The sequence below is a fragment of the Berghia stephanieae genome, chromosome 2, assembly GCF_034508935.2.
Source record: "Berghia stephanieae isolate SIO BIC M18660-M18661 chromosome 2, UCSD_Bste_1.3, whole genome shotgun sequence".
Classification (NCBI taxonomy): Eukaryota; Metazoa; Mollusca; class Gastropoda; order Nudibranchia; family Aeolidiidae; genus Berghia; species Berghia stephanieae.
Window position 1 is genome coordinate 68,427,210 of NC_088361.1, and position 27,500 is coordinate 68,454,709.

The following is a 27,500-nucleotide window of genomic DNA, read 5'->3' on the forward strand; positions in this document are numbered from 1 at the left end:
ATATATATATATATATATATATATATATATATATATATATATATATATATATATATATATATATATATATATATATCTGTGTGTGTGTGAAAATAATAGTAGAAAAAATTCCCGAGTGTCTAAAAACAAATTATATATATATATATATATGTGTGTGTGTGAAAATAATAGTAGAAAAAATTCCCGAGTGTCTAAAAACAAATTACTCTTTCAAGTTTCAAAGGATACAAATGCCTAAAATATCGATGAACTAATATGGATTCAAGACTGATAACCCACATTGACATAATTAGCACATAATCTATCAATCATTGTTGAAACCGGGTTTTAAAAAAGGCAATAACCGAGATAAAATGTGACCCATCGTCTTAAAACAATGGTATTATGTCGGGATGAATCGAACTATGAAAAGTTAATTCACAATAAAAACGATGAAAAATACAAATTTTGAGTAAGAAATTGTATTATTTATTTTCCATCATAATGTGTAGAAAGTAATCTTAATTTTCATATCTATGGCTATCAATTCAATTTCCAGCACAGTGCTCATCCCAACATGAGGCGGTGGGTCACACATATTTTTCGTCACGACCATAGTCGCACGCCAAAACGTTTGTGTTAGGTTAACAGTGTTGAAAAAATAGCTATTCGAATGGTCTAAAATAAATACTACTGCCTGCTACTTAACGCATAATAAAAGCAGAACGTTGTCTTTCAATATAATTATTTAATCATTACCCAAAGATAAAATGAAAGAAAGAGAAATACACGAATGCAAAACAACAGCAACAAAAAACACATAACGCTGTCGCCAGATATGTGAAGCCCTCTAATCTAATACTAGTGTAGCAGAATGATTGTTTAATAATTCAATACCATCAAATTGTGAGATAATAATGTAGTCGAATTGTTAAGATGGTGGCTGAGCCCATCTATTAGCCAAGGAAGAAGCCAGAGCTTGGCGTCTCAGCTTGTAGGATCGAACTGGAGGTGGAAGCTTAAAGCGAACTTTTCTGAAAATCATGAAGTTTATCAAGGATTTATTACACACAAAAAAAACATCCGATTATTAGAATGCTCCAAAATGAAAAAACAAAACAAAAAAAAAAACAGTCAAGAATATGAAGGAGCAAAAGAAATGAGAAATTAATATGTTTCATCTATTCTGCGTGTCCAAAGATCTTAGAAAGGTCCTAAATAATAAAAGCAAATGTTTTTTCATATTTCCAAGTTCGAATATCATCACGGTCACTCTACTTTTAACTATGTTCGTACTATTCTTCCTCTCCTTCTTTCTTTTATTTTCAGCTTTAGTATCTTTAACTTTAATCAATCGATTTTTAAAGACAAAGTTTTCTGTTCAAATTGAAAAAAAAATGTCACTGTACGGTAAAGCAAAGATGAACTAACACCTCTTCCTCTCCCCTCTCCCCCCCCCCCCCCCCCCCCCCCCCCCCCCCCGCCTCGATTCGTTAACCCACCCTGATGGAGCCTGGAGAGAGAGAGAGAGAGAGAGAGAGAGAGAGAGAGAGGGAGAGAGAGAGAGGTGGGGGGGGGGGAGAGGGAGGGGGTCAGAGAGAGACCTAGGGATATAATATTAAATGCATTATATGTGCGGCAACACATTAGTTAGGAAAATCATAAAGTCTTAAGATGCGTATTCAACATTTCTTCCGACCAACAATGCTGTAAACCTATTGGAAATTGGTTCCGGAGTATTGGGAGCGTTTCTAGAAAAAAGAGCCTCCTCTACATGAAACGTAAGAGCTCTTTCCTAGAATTTTCCATTAGATGACAAGCGAAGGGATCGAGTCGATGACAAGCGAAGGGATCGAGTCGGTCGTTGTATAAAACTTCAGTTTCCTATTGAGATACGTCGATTGGCATGTTTAAAGACATTTAAAACGCAATACCAGAATTTTGTATAATATTCACTCCTTAACTGGAAGTCAATGAAGCTTTTTAGCAGAGAAGACGCATTGGGTTTCCTAAGTATACTATGATTAAGGACTAATCTTGCAGTTGTTTTGAATTTTTAACAGCATGATTATTATCTCATGGTACTGTTCAAAGAGAGAGAGTTGCAATAGTCAAGTTTTAAAAGTACCAATGATGAAATCAAGGCTTTTTCCATGTGTAGTTTCTAATTTTATTGATTCTGGTAAGAAAGACAAAGAGAGGATGAGTGTGATCAGTCTCATTTGAATATACATTCGTTTTATACTCATATTTCCCAGGTTATTGGACAATTCGTTCAATTTATCTTTTGATAAATGAAAAGAAATATCTGTAGAAATATTCTCGAGCCGGAACATGTGACAACGCACCTCGTAAAAAATCATTTATAATAATTCATTAAGCCTAATAAAATCAGTCGTGTTCAAAAAAAAAAGAGAAGAAAAACGTTATCTGAATCTGCAACAAATAGGAATAGCTACAAGAACATTAAAAAAAATACACACATGGAAAAGTTGATCCTTGCTCTTATTTTCCTTTCACATTACCGGTTACCACCTTTTTAAATCGTAAAGTGAGTCATTTTCTTACCAATTTACTAAAATCTATTTTGCATGCATAAAAATTACACTAAGACCCTTTCACCAATTGCTTGAGGAATTATCGGCAAAACCCATTACACTGCACGCCTACACACACACAAAAAAAAGACAAAAAGAATACATTTATATAAAAGCAATCAAATCCTAATCATTTATTTATTTATTTCTATACTTTTTTTGTTTTTTCTTTTCCTTACAACAACTGTTAACCTTTAATAAGGAAAAAAATCAAATTCAAATTAAAGAAAACTGAACCAATTAAAAATGTCAACAACTGTGCACAGCTTCCAATATGTATCAACCAAAAACCTACAAGGGTTTGGATAAAGAAACGAAAACCAAATGCGGGAGGGAAACATAACAAGAGAATGCTTAAACTATACAGCAGTATTAGACATTTGAGACATTGGGTAAAACTATTACTAGGTTAGAGGCAGGAAAAAACATGCAAAAGTCGAAAATCAAAACATCAACAAACCCAAATGGAATATTAAATGGTGAAAAGGGTCAAAAGGGCATTTTTGCAATGCAGAAAATAATCAGTGAATATTTCAGCGTGGTTAATAAAAAATAGATGAATGAAGCATTAAAATTATATGGCAAATCACCATAGAGTAAAAGGGGGAAAAATAATATAAAATATGACAAATTGCTGGGATAAGCAAAAAGGTGATGATGGAAATTTGCATAAGGAAATCTCACCGCTATGCTTGGAATGACTTTAACAATTTATAGGAAGTCTGCCATTTCGTCGAACCTTTGAGAAATAAACCAGATGGAAGATGAATCACTGAAGAATTGCTTAACTCACCATGATAAAAAATAAGCTGTGCTCAGGTTAACATTTTCAAATCGTTATGTATACAAATGGTTCAATACCTTGATATTTATCTAATATATTATCTACTAAATAAAGTTGACATCATCACATCTCTTTATGGCAACTTCAAAGATATTCAAAACAAAACAAACAAAAACAAAAATAACAAAAAAAAAAACAATATATATATATATATATATATATATATATATATATATATATATATATATATATATATATATATATATATATATATATATATATATATATATAAACCACAAAAACAACAACAACAACAAAATGAAGAGGAAAAGCTCACAATTTCACATTATTGCTAAAATAAATTCACGGTTACGTTCAAACCAAAGTTATTCATTTTTTCATTTATAAAAACAACCAAACTAGTTAACAAACTAAAAAAAAACACAGTCATTAATTTTTGATATCTAACATCCATAAATCTTATTCATTTAAATTCAAAATTCATAAGATGCAAGCAGTCAAACATTGTACAGAGTACCTCTTGCTCACTTTGAGAGGTGTTAAATAACATAAAAAACACACCCAAACAACACTAAAATCTAGTCAGTTGTGCCTCGCTACAAATTTGTCAACTATGTAATCATATCTAAATATTTTTTTCGTCTAGTCATCTAAAAAAATAAAGTAAATCATAGTTTTGAAAATAGATTTTAAAAAACAACAAAAATCGAACAACGTAGCAGCAGTCATTATTTCATCTATAAATTTAATTAAGTTACTCTATTAATTTTTTTATACCACTTAATGTTGGCGTTGAAGGAGTAACGTCATTATTTTGTGTTAAAACAATCAAGTATAAAGCAGTATATCTCATCAACTTATTTAGACAAGTATAAATAAGAGCAGCGCATATCATGGAGTGAAGAATAGTAAGAGGTGCGTGATTTTCAAATATAAAATTGAATATATTTCATAGCATAATAGATGGAATGGTGAGGGTATTTGGTTATAGTAAGGACATTAGATGATGCAATTCGGCATTTTGTTTTCCTATTTTAAAGTGAAATAATGGATATTGGGCAAACAATTTGAGATAATTCAGAATACGAAGAGGACTGAAAGAAACTTATATTTCACTTTTTGGTTCATTGAAAGGATTTTATAACCATACAACATAGTGAAATTCTGTAATCGAATCAAAATTATCGCGAAGCATACGTGCTACAAATAACAAAGGCCATTTTATTTAATGAGAAGGACCGTTGCAAACATATATTTCACACGTTTATATTTGAAAAGATATTGGTATCATAAAACGCAGGTTTTACTCTTAAAACTTTAAAATATGATAAGTCAAAATGTTGAAATCAAATGTTTGAAAATCGAATGAGCAACAAGTGACGAAACAGCACCAAACGATAAAAGGTTATACGTATATGACATAGTTAAACAAATGAGATAAATATTAGAGTGTGCCTCAGCATAATTCTCAATTGTTAAGTGGAGGGATTTAATTATTCATTGAATAATTTTATTCCATAAAATAAACCAGTGCAAAGTTTGCAAAAAAGGGTTGTTTTTTTTTTATTTTGGTGGGGGATGGGGTGGGGGTTGTTGTTACCTTTGCAGTTTATTTTGGGTGGGGGAGGGGGTAGTTATGATTTTTAAAAGTGAGTTTATTGGATTTGGAATTAAAATGAGGCAAAGTAAATTTACAGAAATTGAAATGCGTGATTCGAACCTTGTCACAAAATTTAACTTTAAAATGTAAAGTCATTCAGATCGCCCATTAAAGTGACGTATAACTATATACCTTGGAGTCTTTGTTAAAACTTTTTTTTTAAAATTAACCCCTGGAAGATGAGTGGGTCTGGTCGTCAAATAAAGATATTATAGAAAGTATGACCAAAAAAAAACCCGTGAGAGGCAGAATCTGACATCAAAATCTTAATTTTTTACCGCATTTGTTAGGAAACTATCAAAGGTGGGCCATTCAATGATTTCTTAAAAATAGGAACATTTGTTTTATTTTATTTTTTAAGATATGAAAATATTTATAATTTGAGCAAAGGAAAGCATTATGAGAGATTGGAATAAATAAAAAAATCCAAATGTACGCAGCAATTGAGTTTGATTTTTAACAAAATAAAGCAAATGAACAAAATATGTTTCACTCTGTCATTTTCTAAAAGTACCTGACTTTCTTTATTTCTCTTGGCCAAATTCGAGGGTATGATAATCCAAAATAAGTACTGCTTCAAACTTCATGAGAATAAATGTAATCATATGCAACTTATCCTTAATTCTGAAGGATTCTGGACCCTTATTACATTTTTTACTACATACACCCTCACCAAAATACGTCTAAACTTTATTTCACTTTTCTTAACTTTCTTATTACAAAGAAAACAATTCATCTCGTTTCTGTACTCAATATTATATCCTAATTTTACCTTTTAAGCTCTCGTGTTTTAGTGATGCAAATTTTAAAAAATAGCAATACCGAATTATATATAATGACGAGTGTGACTATGTTTGGAACAAGTGTACAATTTTCATAATATTAGCAATTTCATAAAAAACGTGTTTATATTTACTCTGGGTTGCGGGGCAGGGTAGTTAAATTCTGACAGATTATCAACAGTCATGTGTAATGTAAAATGGTTTCTATGTTTCTGATAATTTTTGTAAAGCGTTGATAATAACGAGGTAATATACATTAATGAAAACAAACAAACAAACAAACAAAAACAAAACAAAACCCTACACCATCAGAATACACATCTTTGTGGTTCATCATGAAAAGCATCCTCAAAATTTGATAACCGATTTAATGTTCCCATTTAAAAATTCATATTTAATGCGGCACGATATTACTTTGTAACAGAGCATTTTTATGAATAACATTATTTTTTAGATATAAATAACATTATGTTTTAGATAATTCAGCCAGTAAACTCAGGATGTCAAGTGAAAATTTACTAATTTGATGACATGAAATATGTGGCCGATTACAGTGATAAACAAAATGAAGAACGAAGAAAACAACACACCAAGGAGCAACCTTCTCGTTGAAAATTTTGTTGATTCAATCAGGCAGCTCACACACACACAAACACCCCCCCCCCCCCCCGCCCCCGCCCACGGCACGTATGCGTGCACATATTTATACATCCACAAGTAACACATCTTAACACATAACAAACGAAAACATCCCATAAGCTCAACAATAGTATAACTAACGAGCAAATTTCAGCCAACAGGGAATACATGCATATCGACATATTAGACATATTTGAAAAAAAATATGTACTTGGAGTGTGATGATAAGGCCATTGGTTAGATAATTATAGCAAGTGTAAAAAGAAATGAGATTTTTAATATGATAAGCATTTTGATGGTTGTTTTTTTTTTTTTCAGACAGCATTTGCTATTGCTTGGGATATTTCATAAAGAGCCAAAATATTTTTGACTTGTTAAAAGGCGTCTCCCATAATGGTCATTTGTTTGGATTAGAAAACAAAATTGAGTCATCCTAAAAGTTAATGAAAATGAACTAAGTTAGACAAGATTAGCCGACTGGTTAGGTTTTGATTTTACTTGTCTGAAATCAACGATGTTAAAAGTAAAAAATAAAAAGAATCTAACTCAAAGAAGTACAATAATTGTTGATTAAAACTAAAAATGGTTCGGGTGTCGATAGTCATACCTGTCATGAATTTTCCTTTAAAAGAGAAACATATCACAATTGATTCAATACGCAGTAAACATCATAGACAGATATTTTAAAAGAAGATCAATTCATTTTTTAAAAAAACGAAATAGAGGAAAAAACAAACAAAAATATGACATGTGAAAATAAATTATCACAAACTTGTGCAATAAAATTAGGAAGCACATTTTTTCGTCTGTGTCGCAAGAAACTTCCAGAACTCAAAAGAGAGAAAAGGAGGGTATGTGTGTGTGTGTGTGTGGGGGGGGGGGGGGGGGGGGGGGGGGGCAATCAGAATTATGCTCATCATTTAGAAGCAAGAGACTATTTTGCAAAATGTAAGTTTTTACAAAGTATTGCCTTTTATTGATATGCACCCTGAACTCATTTTTAAAATTTTAAATATATTGCATGCTTTTTAACGTTCCTCTCACATCGTAATAGAAATTTCATTTGTATTTTCTAAGGCTTCTAAGAGGTCTTTTAGCTCAAAATGTTCTCTCCACAGCTGTTCCAATTTACCTTTTGATTACAACTTTGGAATGATGAATAGCTTACTTGCGACACAGACTGAAGTCATATTATGTATTCCCACAATAGTTAGACTCTTGACCCGGAATTGTTATTTCGTACTATCTACAATTAGGGATTTTGATTATTTTTAATTGCTAGGTAATTACTGAGCGTGTTCATGATACTATCTATCAATACCAATGTCAGTATCATCAATATCCACTAAATATCGAATGAGTTACATTATTCGCTATTTAATGGCAAGACTGCTTTCTTTCAAATAGTTTTTATGCACATTGTTCAAAATCTAATTTTCAATTAAGGGTAGACCTAGCCGTTTTTACCGAGAGAACACAAACAGCAATATGACACAAGCTTCAATACAACCCGATACACATCGCTGTTGTAGTAAACTTGGTAGAAATGATATGATGTGGTGTTCAGTTCAAGCAAGGTCGAACTTTATCAGTAAAAGATGTTTTCTTTAAAGTAAGAAATTTTGTCTCCTTGTTGCTACTTTAAACCATCTAGTGAAGATTATCTTCAGAATAAAAGTCCGGAGTTTGATGAGGTAAAACTACAAGTATATCATAAAATGGATAAAACTTAAAGGCTTCAAAATAAAAACAATCAAATGAAGGTTTCTATTGTTTCTCCTACATTTCCTCATATTAATTTTATATTTTCTAATAAGTAATAAATAATTTGAACTCGAAAGTTTTGTTGTTTATTCTTCTTTTTTATTTGAAGCCTTTAAATTCTATGACATCTAAAATATAATTATTGTATGCCTCAGTAGGATGAAATCTCAGGATTATCAAGCTCATCATCATCTGATTAAACTACTCTCGAACTAAGTGCCAAGAACAATTAGCAAAGCTGCATGAAGTGGCATTTTGGTCAGCCCTTTAAACGTAATGTGTGCCAGTGATCTATAAATCAATGAATGTTTTATTTAATTCAAAGAAATGAATTAGTATCCAACCCGTAAGGATTAACAACATTAGTGTTTCGAGTCAGTAAAGCTTTACATGAAATTTTTATAAAATATATATATATATATATATATATATATATATATATATATATATATATATATATATATATATATATATATATATATATATATATATATGTATATATATATATATATATATATATATATATGTATATATATATATATATATATATATATATATATATAATATATATATATATATATATATATTCTAAAATATTTAGGTACTTCAAATACTTTCAGTATATATACTTTTAGAATGAACTTAGCCTCTAATTAAATGTTACAAAAGAGTTTTTACTTGGGCATTCATCAACAAACAAAACTCAGGAGAAGTTGCACGTGATAAACTAAAGATTAATTTAACAGCTTCAATTGTAACATCCAAATAATAAAGTGATAATATACTTTCTGTCCACTCTTTTAACTAATCTCGGTTTCCATTATCAATGTGAAGATGACAGGTTTTAAATTGGGCTGAGGAAGTAAAATGATGTATTAGAAGAATCATCAATGTTTAATTGTTGATTATTTTCAAATCATCACAATATACTTACTTTTGTATCAAAGCATTAATATCTTTCTGTTCTTGAGAATCCCCAAGCGTCTCGGCCGAGGAAGCAGACATTCCCACACCAGAAGTGTTTAAACTGTTTGCAGAACCAGGTGCTGATGGAATTGACAAAGGGCTCGTTTTTGATAATGACGATAAGGATGACGAAAAAAGCAAACCCTGTGATGATGACGTTGCTGCAGGTGTAGTTGCTGATATCTTAGTCACTGTCATTGATGTTGCAGTTTTAGACTGGAGCAAAGTTGGTGGAGATGCTGAAATTGAATATGAAGATGACGATTGTGTATTGGAACTCTTCAATGCTCCACCATCTCCCAATGATCTCATAAAGGAAGATTTGGTGGATGAAGAGGAGGATGAAGGTTTTGGTGGTGGAGGTGGTGGAAGCTTCTTTCCTTTTCTAACAGCTATATTACTTGATCCATTATCGTTTTCCTGTTTTGCCAGTGGGGATATTGGCGTTTCGTCTCCACTTGAACGGCGCATTGGTGCCTTCGGGGATGACACTCCAAATCGTGATTTGGACACAATTTTGGATGTAACAAATCCTGGTAAAGGTTTGATTTGCACCTCTGTTCCTGATCCGTCTTTGTCTCCATGGCTTCGATATTTGGAAATGAGAGACTGTAATCTGTTTGATCCTTCAGTTGCAGATTTTGGCCGATCTGAAACAATAAAAAAGCAGCATTTAATTTAAATTACAACGATACAGAGGAAATATATAAAACTACATTCTCTCTTTTCTAATTGTAAAAAAAAATGTCCCTTAGCATGACATAATGGTTGTTAAAGTTCTTATGCATATATGTATACTATATATAGGTTGATATATCTTGATATCTCAAAAGTTACAATTGTAACAATTTTTGAAAGCATTAAAGAATAATGATCATTGTAAAAGTCATCAAAATCAAAACGAATGATTTACACCTATAAAACAACCATCCAAAAATCCAAAATTCTTATCAGTGCTTTTCAATAGAATACTAAACCATTATTACAGGCCTAATGCTGTTTCTTGAACATGAAAACTAGTCAGATATTTTTTTTAATGCAATCAATATAATTTTGGGTGTATTTGATTTGACCAAAACCTTTAAAAACCAAATCAGGATGTACTTTTTATAACATTACACAATCAGAAATCTAGAACTTATTTTATTGTATGTCGTGTAAATATAATAAGCAGCCATAATTGTGATCATTCCCTTCAAAGCGGTATTATGTCAGGGTGAGTCTGATAAATAAAAATGAATTTTAAACTTTATTTATAAAATTTGAGTTAAAGTAAGTCCTTTATCTAAGAGATTCAGTTTTATTTCTTATTTCTCGACTTCAAAAAACTTAAATTTCAGCATAATGACTTTAAACTCAATTTTCTTCACTTAGTCCATTCTGACATAATACCAGATTGACGCAATGGGTCACAATTAGAAAAACTCGTCATAAGGTAATTGCCAGTATTATAACATTACCAAAGACATTTTCTAATCAAGCATTTTAACAAGATGGTCAGTGGAAATTATTGTGCTCTTCACACTTAGTAGACAGTATTAAACCCAGAACCAGTTTATCTTTTCCCTCAGACAATCCTCTTAGGATTGAGAAAAATAATACAATTACACATCAGAATGTATTCTAAACTTTAAGTTACAACATATCTAAAGAAAAAAAAACTAACATTTTGAATCATTCTGATGATTAGAAAACACATCGCCATAAACTTCCACCCTCCATAAAGAGGAAATAACAATGAAGAGTAAATACCGCTTCATGACTTAAAAAATATAACAGCAGGTCATGTATTGACTTTTCAAATATTCCCTTTATCAATGCTTTGAACATTCTTCATTATCATTTTTTCCTAGATTCATGTCTTAAAGCAATGCAAATTTCACCCAATATATATACATTTTGTCTTCCTCAAACTAGTATTTAAACATTCGAAACTCCCACAATATTACATATCAGGAAATCCAACATTTGATTCTGACACTCTATAAACTAGCAAATCTAAATGCGGTAAATATTTGATCACAAGTTAAATAAAAGCCAAATACCAAGTAACAAATGAATACCATCATTAATTCTTTCTCAAAACCTTTGCTCTTTATTTCTCATGTCCTTCTTTGGCCATTTAAATGTATAGTTTCGATTACTCAAAATCAAATGTCATACGATGATTATAATGATGGGCATTTATTGTCAGGGCACAGCAGCTCAAACAGAAAAGTATCCAACTCACGTGCATATTGATCTTGTTTAATTTGTGCTGTGTCAAAAATTTCAGGCCTCCTATTCTCTATCCATGCAGCATTAACAGAGAAATATAACATGAAACACAATACCAACCAATCAGCTTTTGTTATAGGAACTGTGTTTTCAGTCCACCAGTGGACTGAAAACACAGCTGTGTATTCAGTTCACCGGAAATAAAAACATTAAAAAAGGACTATACTTACCTTAAATGCTACTGACGACATTGATACTTAGCCTATTACAGGCATCATCAGAAATGGACAAGCATATAATTTATGTCAATTCAACGACTTAATAATACCATTTACAGCGTTTTATCTACTCTTGAAAAGTCTTGATTGAGAGTTGTTGGAAATCGGGCACCTGCTGCCAGATAGCCACTGGACTAGCCAATTTGGCCGAATTGGCCACAGAGAATAATGTTTCTCCAATTAATTTAAAATTAACATTTATATCTACATTTAAATTTCTCCTAGTCCGTTAGAATTTTTGTGATTATCAAAACCGATAAGTTTTCCAAGGAGTTTTAGTATTGTTTGCTAAAGTAAGGTTCTATTTGGTCACTTTTCACATCGATCACTGGCCTCGAGCGCGGCTGTGCCTCAAGGCCTCAGGACTCCACCTCCCCCCCCCCCCCCCCCCCCCCCCCCCCCCCCCCCCCCCCATCCCCGGCCGCCCCCACCCGTCCCAGGCAGTCTTGACTTTGTCTTCTTTCAGTATCCTTTTCTTTCAAAATCATTCATTGTCCTTTGTCTTGTAGGGCTAGTCTATTGTTCATTGTCTATCATGTCTTGTAAGACTAGAATTTTTTGACTGGTATCCCATTTCTTCCTTTCTACTAGCCCTAAAATGGAGTTCTTAAAAGAATGTAGGGTCATCTTCGTTGACATTTATATCTATTTTTCCTAGTCCATTAGAATTTTTGTGATTATCAAAACCGATGAGTTTTCCAAGGTGATCAGAGTTTTAGCATTATTTGCCCAAGTAAGGTTCTATTTGGTCACTTTTCACATCGATCACTGGCCTCGAGCACGGCTGTGCCTCAGACAAAAAAAAAATAAAATGTGCGAGTACAAGTAGCTACAAAGCAGTCCTTAACCTCTCTCTCCCTCTATCTCAAATCTCTCCCACCTCTCTCTATCTATCTGTCTATCTATCTATCTATCTATCTATCTCTCTCTCTCTCTCCCTCTCTCTCTCTCTCTCTCTCTCTCTCTCTCTCTCTCTCTCTCTCTCTCTCTCTCTCTCTGACGCTCCCTTAAACATATGCAAGACCATATAACTATAAAGTTGTTCTCTCTTTTTTTTTCTTTTTTTTTTCTTTGGTTTTTGTTTTGTATGTTCGTTTTTGTTTCGTTTTTCTCCGGAGTCATATTGTTACGTACAAGAAATGCTCAAGGCAATAAATTTTGATGTCTCACTGGGTACTAAATCAAAATAATAACCCTAAAAGTGAGTAAAAGTAAATAAATAATAAATGTTAGAAGTCACAGTAAGAATATCGTCAAGTTTGATAAATCGGTTTCGAGAATTGAGTTCTATTTTAGGCGCCCGGTTTCGTACAACTCTCAATCAATGTTTTCCGAGAGTAAATAAAACGCTGTAAATGATATTATTAAGCCGTTGAATTGACATAAATTTTATGCCTGTCCATATCTGATGATACCTATAATAATATATATATCAATATCGTCAGTATCGGTAAGAATAGACGATATTTGGTCCTTTTAAAAAAAATTTTATTTCCAGTGGACTGAATACACAGCTGTGTTTTCAGTCCACTGGTGGACTGAAAACACATAACCTTTGTTATAATCCTTTTCAGAAGGCAGAGACTAAAATAAACATCCAGGGCTTTTATTGACAACGCACTGCTATTTAATCATGGATTATGACCTATAAAAATTCTTTTAAACCCTTGGCAAATACAAATATCCCTATCAGACCACCATTCAAATTACGTAGAAAATTATGATAAAATGGTATAACGTTGGAGAATAGTTTTACACTGTTACATAAACAAACAAGTTTTCAACATTTCCCAAACACTAATACTATAATCTACCTCTAGCATTAAGGGTTTTTACAATTTTAAAAATCACAGTACTGAATACTTCATTCAAAAAATGTTCTAATAAATCAGCCATAACATTGACAGATTGTAAAGTTTGAGATAAATTCAAGAGTCAAGCGGCTTTGTAGTCTTGTGGTGTGATACACGACGTGTAGGTCCATCATTCCAGTCCAGAAGTGTGAAATGCAAAAACTAACAAAACAACAAAAAAACACACAAAAAAAACAACAAACAACTTATATTGGATCACTATACTCAGGTGTAAAACAGTAACAGTATTGTCTCCATTGAGGAAAAGTCATGTAATAGTGCCTTACAGGTGTGATGTTTTGTCCTAGATGTTAGTGTTGCTGTTGGCCTAGGACCTCTTGTAAAGCGCTTTGAGAGCATTTTTGTGGATATTCCACTTTATAAAAGCTAGTCTTTCATTTCAAGTCTAGGTTAACAAATTTTATAAAACTGCTTCTGCACTTTCAACCAGATTAAATTGTCCTTAAAGATTTTATACGCTACTTGAATTTTTTATTCAACTAAAATACTATTTTGAATAATAAAAATAATAATAATAATAATAATAATAATAATATAATAATATAATAATAATAATATATAAAATAAAAAAAATAATAATAATAATAATAATAATAATAATAATAATAATAATAATAATAATAATAATAATAATAATAATAATAAATAATAATAATAATAATAATAATATAAAAATAATAATAATAATAATAATAATAATAATAATAATAATATAATAATAATAATAATAATAATAATAATAATAATAATAATAATAATAATAATAATAATAATAATAATAATAATAATAATAATAATAATAATAATAATAATAATAATAATAATAATAATAATAATAATAATAATAATATAATAATAATAATAATAATAATAATAATAATAATAATAATAATAATAATAATAATAACAATAATGAGATTTCAAACATAAGTTCAAGGGTTGATATTCTACACTGTAAAGAGAATAAACAGACGACACATAATCACCCACAAAATAGCTGGTTCTAAAGTCACTACATTGGCTTGGAATCTGCAGACTGGCCCGACATGTTCAAATATCACAGCCACTTACTGGAGAAAAACAACGTTCCATACCGACCCCTTTCCTGCACTTTACCTTCTGCTTCACTGGACATAGGTGGGGCACTCGCTGGTCGGAATTGAAGCTCATTCATTGATTTGCTCAGGTAGGCACCGGATGATTTAGACTTAGCACGGTTCTAAAGAATAAAACAACAATAAAATACTGTTCAAGTTTGAATTATTATTAATGATGATAATAATAATAATAATAATAAGAAGAAGAAGAAGAAGAAGAAGAAGAAGAAGAAGAAGAAGAAGAAGAAGAAGAAGAAGAAGAAGAACAGTAATAATAATAATAATAATAATAATAATAATAATAATAATAATAATAATAATAATAATAATAATAATAATAATATAATAATAATAATAATAATAATAATAATAATAATAATAATAATAATAAAAATAATAATAATAATAATAATAATAATAATAATAATAATAATAATAATAATAATAATAATAATAATATAAATTATAATAATAATAATAGTATGACAATAATAATGCAATTAATTACTATGTCAGAATGTACTTGGTGCAAGAAGTACATTAAATGGACTTTAATGCGGTTATGCCATCCTGCTACTTACTTAGTTTCTATTAGTACTAAATTGATGTATTTCAGTACAAATGTCTGTTTCAGCCAGTTCTGCTACTAATACATACAAACAATATTAATTTATATCTTGGCTAAAGTTTTACACATTTAATTCTGAATCATATGTTTGACAGTTTCATAAAATTGATCCACAAAATACTACCTAATAAGAGAAATCTAGAGGTTACACTCACTTCTTTTTCCCGTAATGCTTCAGTCAGTTCCTCTTGCAAAGATTCTGGTTGCAAAACAATAAGAAAGAAAGAAAATATTTAAGATTTTATTTTCCTCTGATACGATATGGACATTTTATTCGTGGTGGCTGCATCTTAGGAAGAGTTAAAGTTGCTTTGATCCTATGCTGGAAGTAGACCTTGTAATTAGATTAGAACACTGACCATTTGAGAGCTAAAGAGCATTGGAAAATGTGTAATATGATGTAAATTAGATTTGTACCTTCCCTTTGTTAAAAGCACGCCTTCCAATGTAGTAATAATCAATTTCTTCTAATTCATGGCCCTAAAAGAAGGGCCTCGAGGAAAGTTTAATTGGAAAATTGTAATAGGCCAAGGTGCCCATCAAAAATTAAGAATTAATATTTAAAATAGCCGAAAAAGGAAAACAAACACATTGAATGAAATTATTGTAAGTAAATGTCTCAGTAGATTGAACGGTGCTATGTATTTTATCAATGTATTCTATTTTATTTTTTTTTTGTTGTTTCTCTATAAATTAAATTAGATATTAAATATATTTAAAATATCGCAGCACTTACTTGCAGATTGAGATCGCTTTCTGTAGAGTAATAGAAAATAAATTATGTGATATGTTGAAAAAAGGGAGATTATGGGTAGATTGGTAGAAAGATAACATTAAATCAATGAAATGCAAGTACCTATTAACAATACTTGATTATTTTTCATGTAGAATCTCACAATACCGAACCCTTAATATTTTTCAAAACATATTGTTTAACCTCTTCATTTTTCATTTGATCTGTGAAATAGGGCCGAGATTTATTTTTTTTATCAGTACCATCATTTCCAAGACACGATTATAATTTAGAAGCTTGGACATTGCATAAAGTGAGTTGATCAACCGTTGAATTTCAATGACAAATATCTAAGCACCAACAATTTATCTTGAGAGTAACGAGCAGTTTTTTAATTGGGAAAGACATGTTATCGACACCGGAAAAAAAACCCTTGATTCCATAGGCATTAGAACAAAAAAAAAAACATATCCATCTAAGGTTTAATGGCTTCATAGATACTCACAAGCTTTGCTCTTGCTGTTCCTGCTCAATCTCTGATGCCATCATGTCACGAATTTCCTGTACATTTTGTCGCAGGTTTTGATTTTCACTTTCCATTTCTTCCATTACCTTTCGACACCTTTCTATTTCATCACTCCTTATTAATGGGAATAAGTAGAGAAGTTTATTGTGTGTGAGAGAGAGAAAAATACATTTTGCATAGAAATATTATCAGTAGAATTCTAAAATAATCAGCTGGTCATTAAATGATAATATCCTAGCACAAAGTTAGATAAAAGCGATAAAATTTAGTTAGTTTGGTTTAGAAATTTAACTATTCTTTCGATACTAAAGTTTGGCACCAAGTGAAACATTTATGATACAAGTAGAATAAATCATATAATATATATACCTAGGGTTTTGCTGCATAAAAAGTATCTTATACAAAATAATATGCAAAATCCGTTTCCTTTCCAATAAATATTTTAGAAATCTTGAATTCTTGTTGTTGTTTGTACACGAAAAATTATTGGATCCTGAACTGATCAAAACATAATATTTATCAAACAGTAATTATTTGATGAAATCAATCATGACAAACGTACTTGTCATCATGCATTTCCTTTTCCCTTTTCAATTCAGCTTCCAGGTTTTCTATAGTTTGTTCTTTGGTCTGTATCACCTTCATTAGTTGCTGGAGTTCATCACGCATTTGGTGGAGCTCAACACCTACGTCCTCCAAACTCTCCTGAAAAATGTCAAAAAGTACACCAAATGTTACAGAAAACTGATGATTCTTAAATTAAATGGGCACAGTTATATTATCAACAGTATAAAGTGTTGAATTCTTAATTTGAAAATTTAAGCCCGAAAGCAGGGAAAAAAAAAACACTTGAACTTTCATATTGTGTAATATCCACTAAACGTATTCAAAGCACTTACAGGTGGTCCCTAGCCAACAGTCACACTTACGATGTACATGACGTCCTTTAAACAATATTACAACTTTTCAGACAAAGAAAAAGCTGTTAATGGCCAGGTACTCATTTAAAACCTGAGTATGATGAAAGAATGTGAGTAAAAAGCCTTTTCCAAGGATTCAACTATGCGCCGCTCAGAGCGGAACTTGAACCCAGGACCTTCCAATCCAAAGACAAGTGTCTTACCACAAGACCACATAGCTGCAAAAAACAACAACAAAAAACAAAGGATAAGATTATCGTAGCCTTGAGTGACATCTGCCCCTTAACTTAAATGTGTCATATTTACTTCCTAATGTCTTTCATATCCATAAGTAAAACATTGAATGTAACTCTAATTTATTTCTATAATGATATGACAATTTTAAGGTTAACAGAATCATTATATGATAGTTCTGTTCTGCAATATCAGTATCATTAGTATTGTGGGGGAAAACATAATTATCAAATTTGATAACATACATTATCTGATTTCTAAAACCTAAATTGTGTTGGTTTTTTTTTTTTGTTTTTGGTTTTTTTTAAAAGCAAGTTACAGTAAGTGTAATCTAAAACCACAATTATACTTTGAACTTAAGAATACACTATCGGATGCACCATCAAGCGGTTAGTTCAAACAAGTTATGTCAAATTTTATTTATTTCAATCTTTATAATAATAATGATAATAATAATAATAATAATAATAATAATAATAATAATAATAATAATAATAATAATAATAATAATAATAATAATAATAATAATAATAATAATATAATAATAATAATGTTTAATGTATATATATCCTGTTGTATCCTTATATTGGACGTTTTTTTATGTATAAAAAACACGTGGTAGCCAACACTCAGAATAATGATGTGCTTCAATTCTTGGCCCAAATCACATTCTTTGTGGATAAAAAAATATATAATTCCAAAAGTACTGTACCTATGTTAACCATGCTTTGCAGGGTTAACTGATTTATCCTCAGCCAATAACCATATTTTTTGTCTGGATCTCAAAATTATTTTTAAAAAACACATTGGGAGTTTTACGTTATCTATGAAATTTTAAATCATATCAATTGGAGAGTATGAGTTGATTTGACATATATAGAATTACTGACAGACAATGTCAGACAGATAGAAAAACGAAATGAGTACATGAAAATCAAGACAGAAAATCAATTAAACATATATATTGAAGGCATTTAAGATATAGCAATTGATAGCTCTATTTGAATATAAGTGATAACAAGCTGTAGTATTTTTTAAGTTAGGTGATGGAACCTATGTAAATAGTGTCAACTATATCAAAATGCTATTTGACCAAAAGTGGTAGCGTTTCTATTGTCAATGATGAAAATAATTCATTAGACAAATAATGAAGTTATTTTTATAAAGATACACAAGTGTATAGTAATTCACTATTGTTATCTTTTCTTTGGGCCCAGGATTAAATTAACAAATTTGTTACAGAAACTATGGAAAGAAAAATTGAAATCCAAGTTTCAATGGGGTTTTAAATCACTGAAGTACAAAATAACAGGTAGTGATTGTTATTTAGACGAGTCGAATATATTGATCAACGGACTGAAGACATGTATTCACAGAACCATTAATTGATGTTTTGTGTTTTGTATTTTGTCAAAATGAAAAAAAAGAGAAGTCCCGAAATATCCTAAAATTCGTTTATGTTAACAAACTGGGCCTAAAATTCTACCTCTTCGCTGTGTTTTAATTTTTCAAGCTTCAGTTGCATTATTTACGCCCTAAAGCAAGTATTGGAAAATAGACTTCGAGTTCATGTGTACACCGTTTAAGTCTTATATCTTGTGAACAATTTGGATTTCAATCTATGTTGTAAAAAGAATTACAGAAATTGCAGATAAGTATTCAAGCACAGTCCATGAAGGATGTTTGCAACTTAGAAATTATTAATTTCAGCTTAAGGTAACTTTTTCGACTCCACTATGATTACAATACCACAGGTAATTTATTCTATTTAAATACCATATCGTCCATGAAATTCCTCTCGAGTGTAATTCTCAAACAGAGTAACTTTGCAAATATGTATTCATTAGTGTATTTCACAATATCTCGATAAATTTTATCATATTGGTGACATTTGTTACCCGCTGTACATGATAATAATAAATGCTAACATAACATTTGCATTTAACAAACATCTGACATGGACTGTAATATAATACCATTACTAACACTCGGGTTACACCAAAAAATAAAATTATTATTAGTGAGATAAAACAAATATGTTGTGGGGAAATAGCTGTTAAATTCTAAAAATCTCATCACAACAAGACCTGAATGTGTCTGGGTTTCCTAGCCCTCTCTGTGTGCAAATCCTAAACATTGATTAAATGGAATATAGTAAGAGAGGAAGAGAGAAATAAAGAGAGAGATCTAAATATATATACAAATTTACACTCCATGCAGAATATACATCTGTTAAAGCATGCTTCTTCCGGATAAAATATTTTTTGCCTTTAATGTGATAACAAATTACTTCCGATAGAAGCATACCTGTTTACAGATTAGTGATTTTTCAGATATTTTTTTCACCACAAAATATATTAGAACGGGATACAAAATACATCAATTCTTTGCAATAGATTACATATGCGTAAATCCATTCTTGACTTATCAAGAATTTCTCCAGTGACACAAACTTCGATAAAAAAAAAAAAAGAAAAAAAGAAATCAATTCACTCTTAAATATCATTAAATTCAATCTCCACCATCCCATATCAGATGCACCTCCTACTTACTTAAATGCTTACATTAGTTCACGCTCGATTATATAATAGAATGTTGAAAGGGGTAGAATATCATGCAAGAAAAAAAAGATGAAAAATTCTCAATTGCTAGGAATGCACATAAGAAAAATCATTTTAAAAAAAACAAAAAACTAATGACTGTCATCATGCATGCTGAGAAATGTTAAAAGATTAATATATAATAACCACTTTTTGGTTCATGTCTAACTAATTCAAGAGAAAAGCTGAAAAAAACAACTAAATTACATTACTACTTTCTCTTAATAAAGAAAAAGGACTTTGTTTTAACATTTCAGGTGGCCCTTTTTAAAACTTTATAGAAAAATTAAAAAATTATCAATAAATTCAATTTTCTAAGCCCTAAAACAATGTTTTCATAACAATTAAAAATGGAATTAAATAAAGCTAAAAAGATTTATAAAAAGAATACTGAAAATTCAGCCATTTTCACTAACCTCTCTCAAGCTTTCCATCATCTTTTCTTGTACTTTCTGTGTTTCTTTCGCCGATGCCAGTTGTTTGTTCAAAACTTCCACTTCTTTTCTCAATGCTTCTGTCTCTGAGTCTTTGCTGTATAAAAAATGAATATATAATAATAAAAAATAATTTTTCAATAGCGCCTTTTCCATTATAAAATCTCAAAGGCACTTTACAATTTTATCAGAAATTTGTACCAATACCATAGTCTTGCACACTCATATATATATATATATATATACACACACACACACACACACTTACACAAACCCTTACACACACACACACACACACACACACACACACACACACACTTATTTAAAGATTGAATGAGCCACGATTATAAAAGACGGTTTATTTGCAACATTTTGGAAACGAAAAAAGGGAAGAGGGAGATGGAAAAGATTTTGCCATTTCTTCTTTTTTTTTTTCTCCCTTGGGCAAGATATCAATCTTAAATTTACTCACTTACACAACATGGGGGATTCTTGTTGATGCTGTATGCTTGTGAGATAGATTGGCTATATTTTTCTTAGAAATGCAATGAGAAATGACAGTTTTATTTTGCTGTTTTACCGTATTCTTTTTTTGTCTTTTCTTTTTATTTTTGTTTTGTTTTCTTCAAGTACAGCAAACCAATGTTTAAACCACTTGCCAACAAGTAAAAAAAATAAACAGCAAAGCGTAGTGATAATACAGGCTATTATAATAGGGTATCGCTCACAATTAATTGTTTGAAACTTCAGGCAAAGTAAGCATTTCAAATGTTAACAAGTATCTAGAATTTATCTAGGTTACTATTAGATATGGATCGGTTTCAAAGAGATGCAATTCGATTCAATACTCTATGTATTGGTTTCAAAACTGAGTATCTTGAATATATATAAAAAAGAAAAAGCATATCAAAAACAAAACAACACAGCAATAACACTAGGATTTTTCATATTAAAACAGTTCACAGGAGAAAGCAATAGAGTGTAGAAAGGCCTCATAGTACAAGTTACATTTCAAGTGCTTTTAATTCTTTATCTTTGGTACGATTATTGACAGCCATTTTATTCATTGATTGAAATCATAGAATACCTTGGGAGCTCATCTATATTTGCTCTAGAAATATCAAATAGAGGCATTTTGCAATGTCCCGTGAAATTGATCAAATAAAATGGTTCATGCCAAACCACTTCCTTACCTGTTCAAAACTTGCATGCTGCTATTTTGTTTGAGTTGAGCCCTCACATCTGCAAGCTCAGCTGTTAGTTTAGAAATTTGATCATCGGCTCGTTTCTTGCTTCCTTCCATAAGGGATATCTGCCCTTGTAACAGAGTCACCTGTTTTTGGATTGCATCTTTTTCCTTTCTCAGTTGAATCATGTCTTGTTTTTCTGAAAACATATATTATGTTTTCTGTCAGATTTCAATACTAATCAAATTCCTTAATGGCAATACACTGTGGTATTAAAACTAAACACTGTGGTATTAAAACTAAAGTTATATAGAGAAAAGAGGAGGGATCAAGAAAAAATACCCACCGACTTATGTGAAAATCAACATATGTGCCCTTGAGTTATACATTGCCACTGTACCGCTATGAACAATCAAGGTATAATAAAATTATAACAAGCTTGTCCATGATTTTGAAAAACTTTTCTAGTTCTTATTTTCCATAAAGATGAGACAGTTATTCACATGGTTAAAAAGAAACATGGACACATGAGTAGATATTACATCAATATCTATCAAGCAATAACAAAAATATTCACTTTTGAGATTAAGGTGTAATTTAATTGAATACACAGTTGCCTTTGTTTGAAATATATGCTCAAATCAAAACAGATAGCTAGAAATGTTATGAATTAATATCTCTACCTTTGGCAGCCAGTTCTCCATCATGTCCATAATTTATAACAAATCTTTGGTGTTTTGCATCCAACAGACCATACTCGTGTTTCAAATTATTCACTTCTGATTTCAGTTTTGAATTTTCTTCTCTCAGACTGAAAAATATTAGTTGCCATTAGTTAGGTAATACAACCATAACGAAACTAGTTATTATTATTATTATTATTATTATTATTATTATTATTATTATTATTATTATTATTATTATTATTATTATTATTAATAATAATAATAATAATAATAATAATAACTATTATTATTACTATTATTATTAATCTTATTGCATATGGACAGATTAGAGGGGAAGAAAAGTAGTACAAAAGCTGATAGAAGCGTTGATGGATTTCATTCTGGTTTTTTTGTTTGTTTTGTTTTTTTGGGGGTTTGTTTTTTGGGGGGTTTTTTTTGTTTTGCCTTTTGTTTGTTTGTTTGTTTTTAAAGCTATCAACGTGAAATTGAAATCAATTTCACAAAGATTTTTACCCTAAATATTGTCAACAATAACCATAATCTTATTTACTTACTCATCGAACTCTTTTTTCAAGGAAGCTGGTTCAGGACTGGATTTTAACATTTCCTGTGAGAGATGAGGGAAAATAATAAATCGACAAATATTTAAGAGGGCTTAAGAAAAACGTAACACAAATGCTAATGAATCGGGTAAATAAAAGTGAAATAAAACTGTAAACTTAAATTAAGTAGGAGGAAGGGGAGAAGAAAGAAGAAAATAACTATTCAAACCTTTCTTTCTTCCTCAACTTGGTGTGATAATGTCTCATTCATTTCCCGTAATTGTTTATTTGCCTCCCTCAACTCCTCCATCTTAGACTCAAGATCAATCAGACTTGGGGCTTTATACATGCATTCGTTGCTTGCCTGCGGGATACATTGTGAGATCTTTTATCTGCTATATTCAAGTGGAAAACTAAAATTATTATCGTTTATTTTTACCAACTGAAAGCTCAGAAATGATTCAATTGTTCAAAATTTAGTTGGTGAAACTTAGGTAATGGTTTGAGTAAACAAATAATGTGCCTAGATTTAAGAATTTATAGTATAAAACAAAAAAAGAAAATACTATAAGATATATTACGAAAAATTAAAACTCACAATATTCCAGGTGATGAAAGGAATTTAACAAGAAAGGTCGCCAAAAGGAAGCAGATTTGGACCCTTTTAGAGGAAACATTCTCACCAGCAGTCACAAAAATTTCATCGCATATCAACATTAATAAATTTCAGATTCCAGAGCAACCAAAGTATATCCACATTCATTGAGAAAAGAAAAATGACCTCTGTAATCCTATGATCAAAATAAAATTGATTTTTCTTTTGCAAATTAATATCTTAATAAAGATTTATAACTATGACCTCATTTTTCATCATTTTGTTGTTGCCGTTTGCTGCTGCTTCTAATGTTGTTACTGCTGCTGCTTTTACTGATCTTGTTATTGTTATCTTCTCAAACAAAAAAAAAGTAAATAAATTTATTGAGCAAGGCTACAAAATAAAACGTGTTTTATCCTCATGGAAAATTGCTAAATAAGTTCTTTTCTTTTATTTGCTATGATTATTTTGAATTCATGTCATTAACTAACAATGATACTAACCATCAACTCATCTTTCTGGAAGACTGCATCATCTCTCTCTTGTTCAATATCAATTATCTTTTTCCTTAAACAAAACAAAAAAGCCATGAATTCATTTCCTCTTGATTTCAACAACATAAATAATGTAGACACAAATCTAAACCTACCCATAAATTCTACTCTTATTATTTCTATCTATTTAATTTGTCTTTCGAAATATTTTCTAAAGCAAATGTTTTATAACAGTTATCAAAAACAAAATTAATCTTCCTTCTAAGGATATACGTTTTTAATTTTCTTGATAATATATATCATATTTCCTCTCCCATATTTTAAAATTCCTGAATTTGTTGAGAGATGAAATCAAATTGGTGGTAAGCCAATGTCAAATGTACAATCATCCACAGTCCAAGAGTAAGGTTGGCATTCGCATCTCAATGGAATTAGCAATATTTTTTCGGAAAAAAAAATTGTTTTAAAAAACGTTGTCTCATTGTCTTATTCCCCCTCTTCATGAATTTTTTTTACATGTTTAATATCCATCTCACTTTTGAAATAAATAACAATATGACACAATCGAATTCAAAAGAATTGAAACTTCAAAAACAAAAAATGGCGAAAATGTTATAACAGCTTGTATGTTTCAGGCTCAAAACCCTTCTTCAGCCAACAACAAAAAAAAAAGCCTGATCAATTACTATATATTTCATACGTCCTATCAGTTGAAGAAAAATCTTGGAATGCCATTCGTCGATCTCTATCTATCTCTTTAGTAATGTATTTATGTTTTTATTGTTTTTTGTTGTTGGCTGAAGAAGGATTTTGAGGCCGTAACATTCCGTGTTTGGTATTTTGATAATTTTTAAAGTTGCTATATTAATTTTTGTATATTACTTTTTACTGTACACAGCTTCTAGCTGCTTAGTATCACATTTTGATTTCTATATTCGATGTAGTGACATTTAGCCCTGCTTTGAGGCAATCTTATGGCAGACCTGCCTACTATTACAAAAAAAAAATCGTAGAATTGCAAAATTTTGAATCTAATTTCAGAACTACGTGCCATCTTTAATTCTTAATAAAAATAAAAGTTTGATGCCATACTACATAATTTTAAGGATTTTGAAGTGTTATTTAGTCCTGGTGAGATTGACTTACTCATTCTTAAGGTTAACTTCAGTGACTACTAATTTTATCTCCTAAGGACTACGATTTTTAAAATTTTTAATTAGGCAGGTTTGTCTTAGTCTCATGGAATGGTGAAAACAGAGTTAAGATGAATAATTACCTGAGAGTTTGATTATCATTCCGTATTTGATCCATCTGAAGACTAAGGGACTCGATTTCATTCACCTTGTTTATACCTCCATCAGACTGTAACATAAAGATAATAAAAAACGGGGTCACATTTGCTAGTCTTCAAACTTTAAAAAAGTCTCTAAATACTATAAGATTAAATTAAAACCCTTGTGAATGTATATATTATATAAATATTCTTATAATCTACTTTTTTTTAATTACTTATTTAAAATTGGTTTAAAAGATTAGTTCCACCAACATTTGATGAATAAAATTAATAAACATTAATATTTATTAACATCAGACATTGTGCAAAATCCAGTTCAACTCATAAAATTTCATCTTAACTGCTAAAAATGGCTAATATTTTGGTATACAAATTAAAGTAAACTAGAGCCATAAAAACGTACTGCGTATTGTAATAGTACCAAGACATATGCATTGCACGACTATAACATTATTTTTTAAAAATCTTATTATTCTATTATCAGTGGAGAAATACCTACCGCTTTTGAAAGAACCTCTTTTTGCGTTTCCAATAGTTTGATCATTTGTTCATTTTCAGCCTTCTCTTGAATTAATCTCTTGTTTTCTTCATAATATCTAAAAAAAAAATAGTTACAAAATTGATGTTGACTTAAAAAGCACACTAAAATCTTTTAATAGTTTGAGATAATAGTAATGTTCAGCAACCACATTAAATTAAAAAAACAAAACAAATAAGATAGTACCAGAAGATGAAATGCTTCCAAAGATAAAATTTCTCTTGTTTGTTGTTTTCTGCTTTTTAAAAAAATTAAGTGTCCATCTTAAACATTAAAATCAATCATAGTAATAAAACTTTTTATTTCAGATGTGACAGGGTTACATGGACCATTTTTTTTAAATTGTGGAGTATATTTAAATTTTTATTTTCTTCATCTTGTTTATCATTCTGGGATATTAATCTAATTTCAATCATTACCTCTTGACTTCATCATCTTTGTCTGACAAAATATCACACTTGTCCCTCACAGCCCTCAGTTCTAGCCTCAAACCTGATACCTGAAATTCAATCAAAGGCATTTCAATTTCAAATTAAAATTCATGTTACAGATGAAGCATTAATTATCAGTATTGAAGGACACATTCATTATCAACATAATATCAAAATCATTTCATAAACCAAACTCTTTGTAATATTTGATATATGATTAAATTTTGCAATTTCAATATCTATTTGTGATTATTGTAATGGGTCTTTGTGCCCACTAAGTATATTCTCAATTCTTTGACGCAGTGTTTTAAATATTCATTATTATGTGTTGAAATTTGGGCTTAAGTAACAAATATATATGAAAGCTAAAGCAAATACATTTCTTAAAATCTTATAAACTATACCCTGACGTATATCAATATTAAGTATTTGAATGTACAACTAAATAATCACACATGATGCACTTGTTATTCTTTCCATCCAATTAACTTCACTTTTATCTATATCAAAGCACATATTAAATATAAAAGCTTGTCAGTGACTTTTCATTTAGAGGAATAAATCCCAACATTGACATAAGTCTTCAAAATGTTTATGATGAATACATATAAAACAATGATTATTACAGTATCCTCAAGTTCATGATTCCGATCTGTTAGATTTCGCAGCTCAGATTCTTTCCAAGACACTGATGTAGTCAATCGTTCACAAGTATTTTTCCAAGTATCCAATTCCGAATGTTGCAAAGCTGTACCTTCTCTCAATCCCTCATTCGCTTTACTTAATTTCTGATAAAAATGAAAAAAAATGTTGATAAATTCTGACTGTCATGACAATAAAAGATAAGCTGTTTTCCGAAGCCTGCTACAGTCAGTTACCTGAAACTATCTATGAAAAATTGGTGTGGCTTACAGCGACAAATGGTTGATTGAATTATTTTAAGAAGTAAAAGTATTCAAATAAAAATAAGTAACCTAAAATCAACTAATGCTTTCGTTTT

At 30.3% G+C, this 27,500-nt stretch overlaps 1 protein-coding gene across 10 annotated transcripts in view; it reads right to left on the reverse strand.

Annotated features, from left to right (window-relative positions):
* The window catches only part of LOC144965399 (uncharacterized), a 64,728-nt gene that overhangs the window by 2,842 nt on the left and 34,386 nt on the right, over positions 1–27,500 (reverse strand). For 4 of the 10 annotated variants that reach the window (XM_078900702.1, XM_078900705.1, XM_078900710.1 and 1 more), the window contains 19 exons: positions 27,127–27,288; positions 26,489–26,568; positions 26,031–26,127; positions 25,514–25,599; positions 24,247–24,310; positions 23,378–23,512; positions 23,161–23,213; positions 22,604–22,731; positions 21,927–22,119; positions 20,716–20,830; positions 19,787–19,828; positions 17,108–17,250; positions 16,525–16,659; positions 16,023–16,042; positions 15,442–15,485; positions 14,678–14,780; positions 9,161–9,842; positions 7,070–7,084; positions 3,261–3,315 (listed from right to left, as the gene is read on the reverse strand). In XM_078900702.1, coding sequence (XP_078756828.1) covers positions 3,288–3,315; positions 7,070–7,084; positions 9,161–9,842; positions 14,678–14,780; positions 15,442–15,485; positions 16,023–16,042; positions 16,525–16,659; positions 17,108–17,250; positions 19,787–19,828; positions 20,716–20,830; positions 21,927–22,119; positions 22,604–22,731; positions 23,161–23,213; positions 23,378–23,512; positions 24,247–24,310; positions 25,514–25,599; positions 26,031–26,127; positions 26,489–26,568; positions 27,127–27,288 — 2,325 coding nt within the window. In that variant the 3' untranslated portion in view covers positions 3,261–3,287. Of the gene's footprint in view, positions 1–887; positions 1,014–3,260; positions 3,316–7,069; positions 7,085–9,160; positions 9,843–14,677; positions 14,781–15,441; positions 15,486–16,022; positions 16,043–16,524; positions 16,660–17,107; positions 17,251–19,786; positions 19,829–20,715; positions 20,831–21,926; positions 22,120–22,603; positions 22,732–23,160; positions 23,214–23,377; positions 23,513–24,246; positions 24,311–25,513; positions 25,600–26,030; positions 26,128–26,488; positions 26,569–27,126; positions 27,289–27,500 lie in introns of those variants that run through there. The other 6 variants (XM_078900703.1, XM_078900707.1, XM_078900704.1 and 3 more) reach the window with 6 other exon arrangements.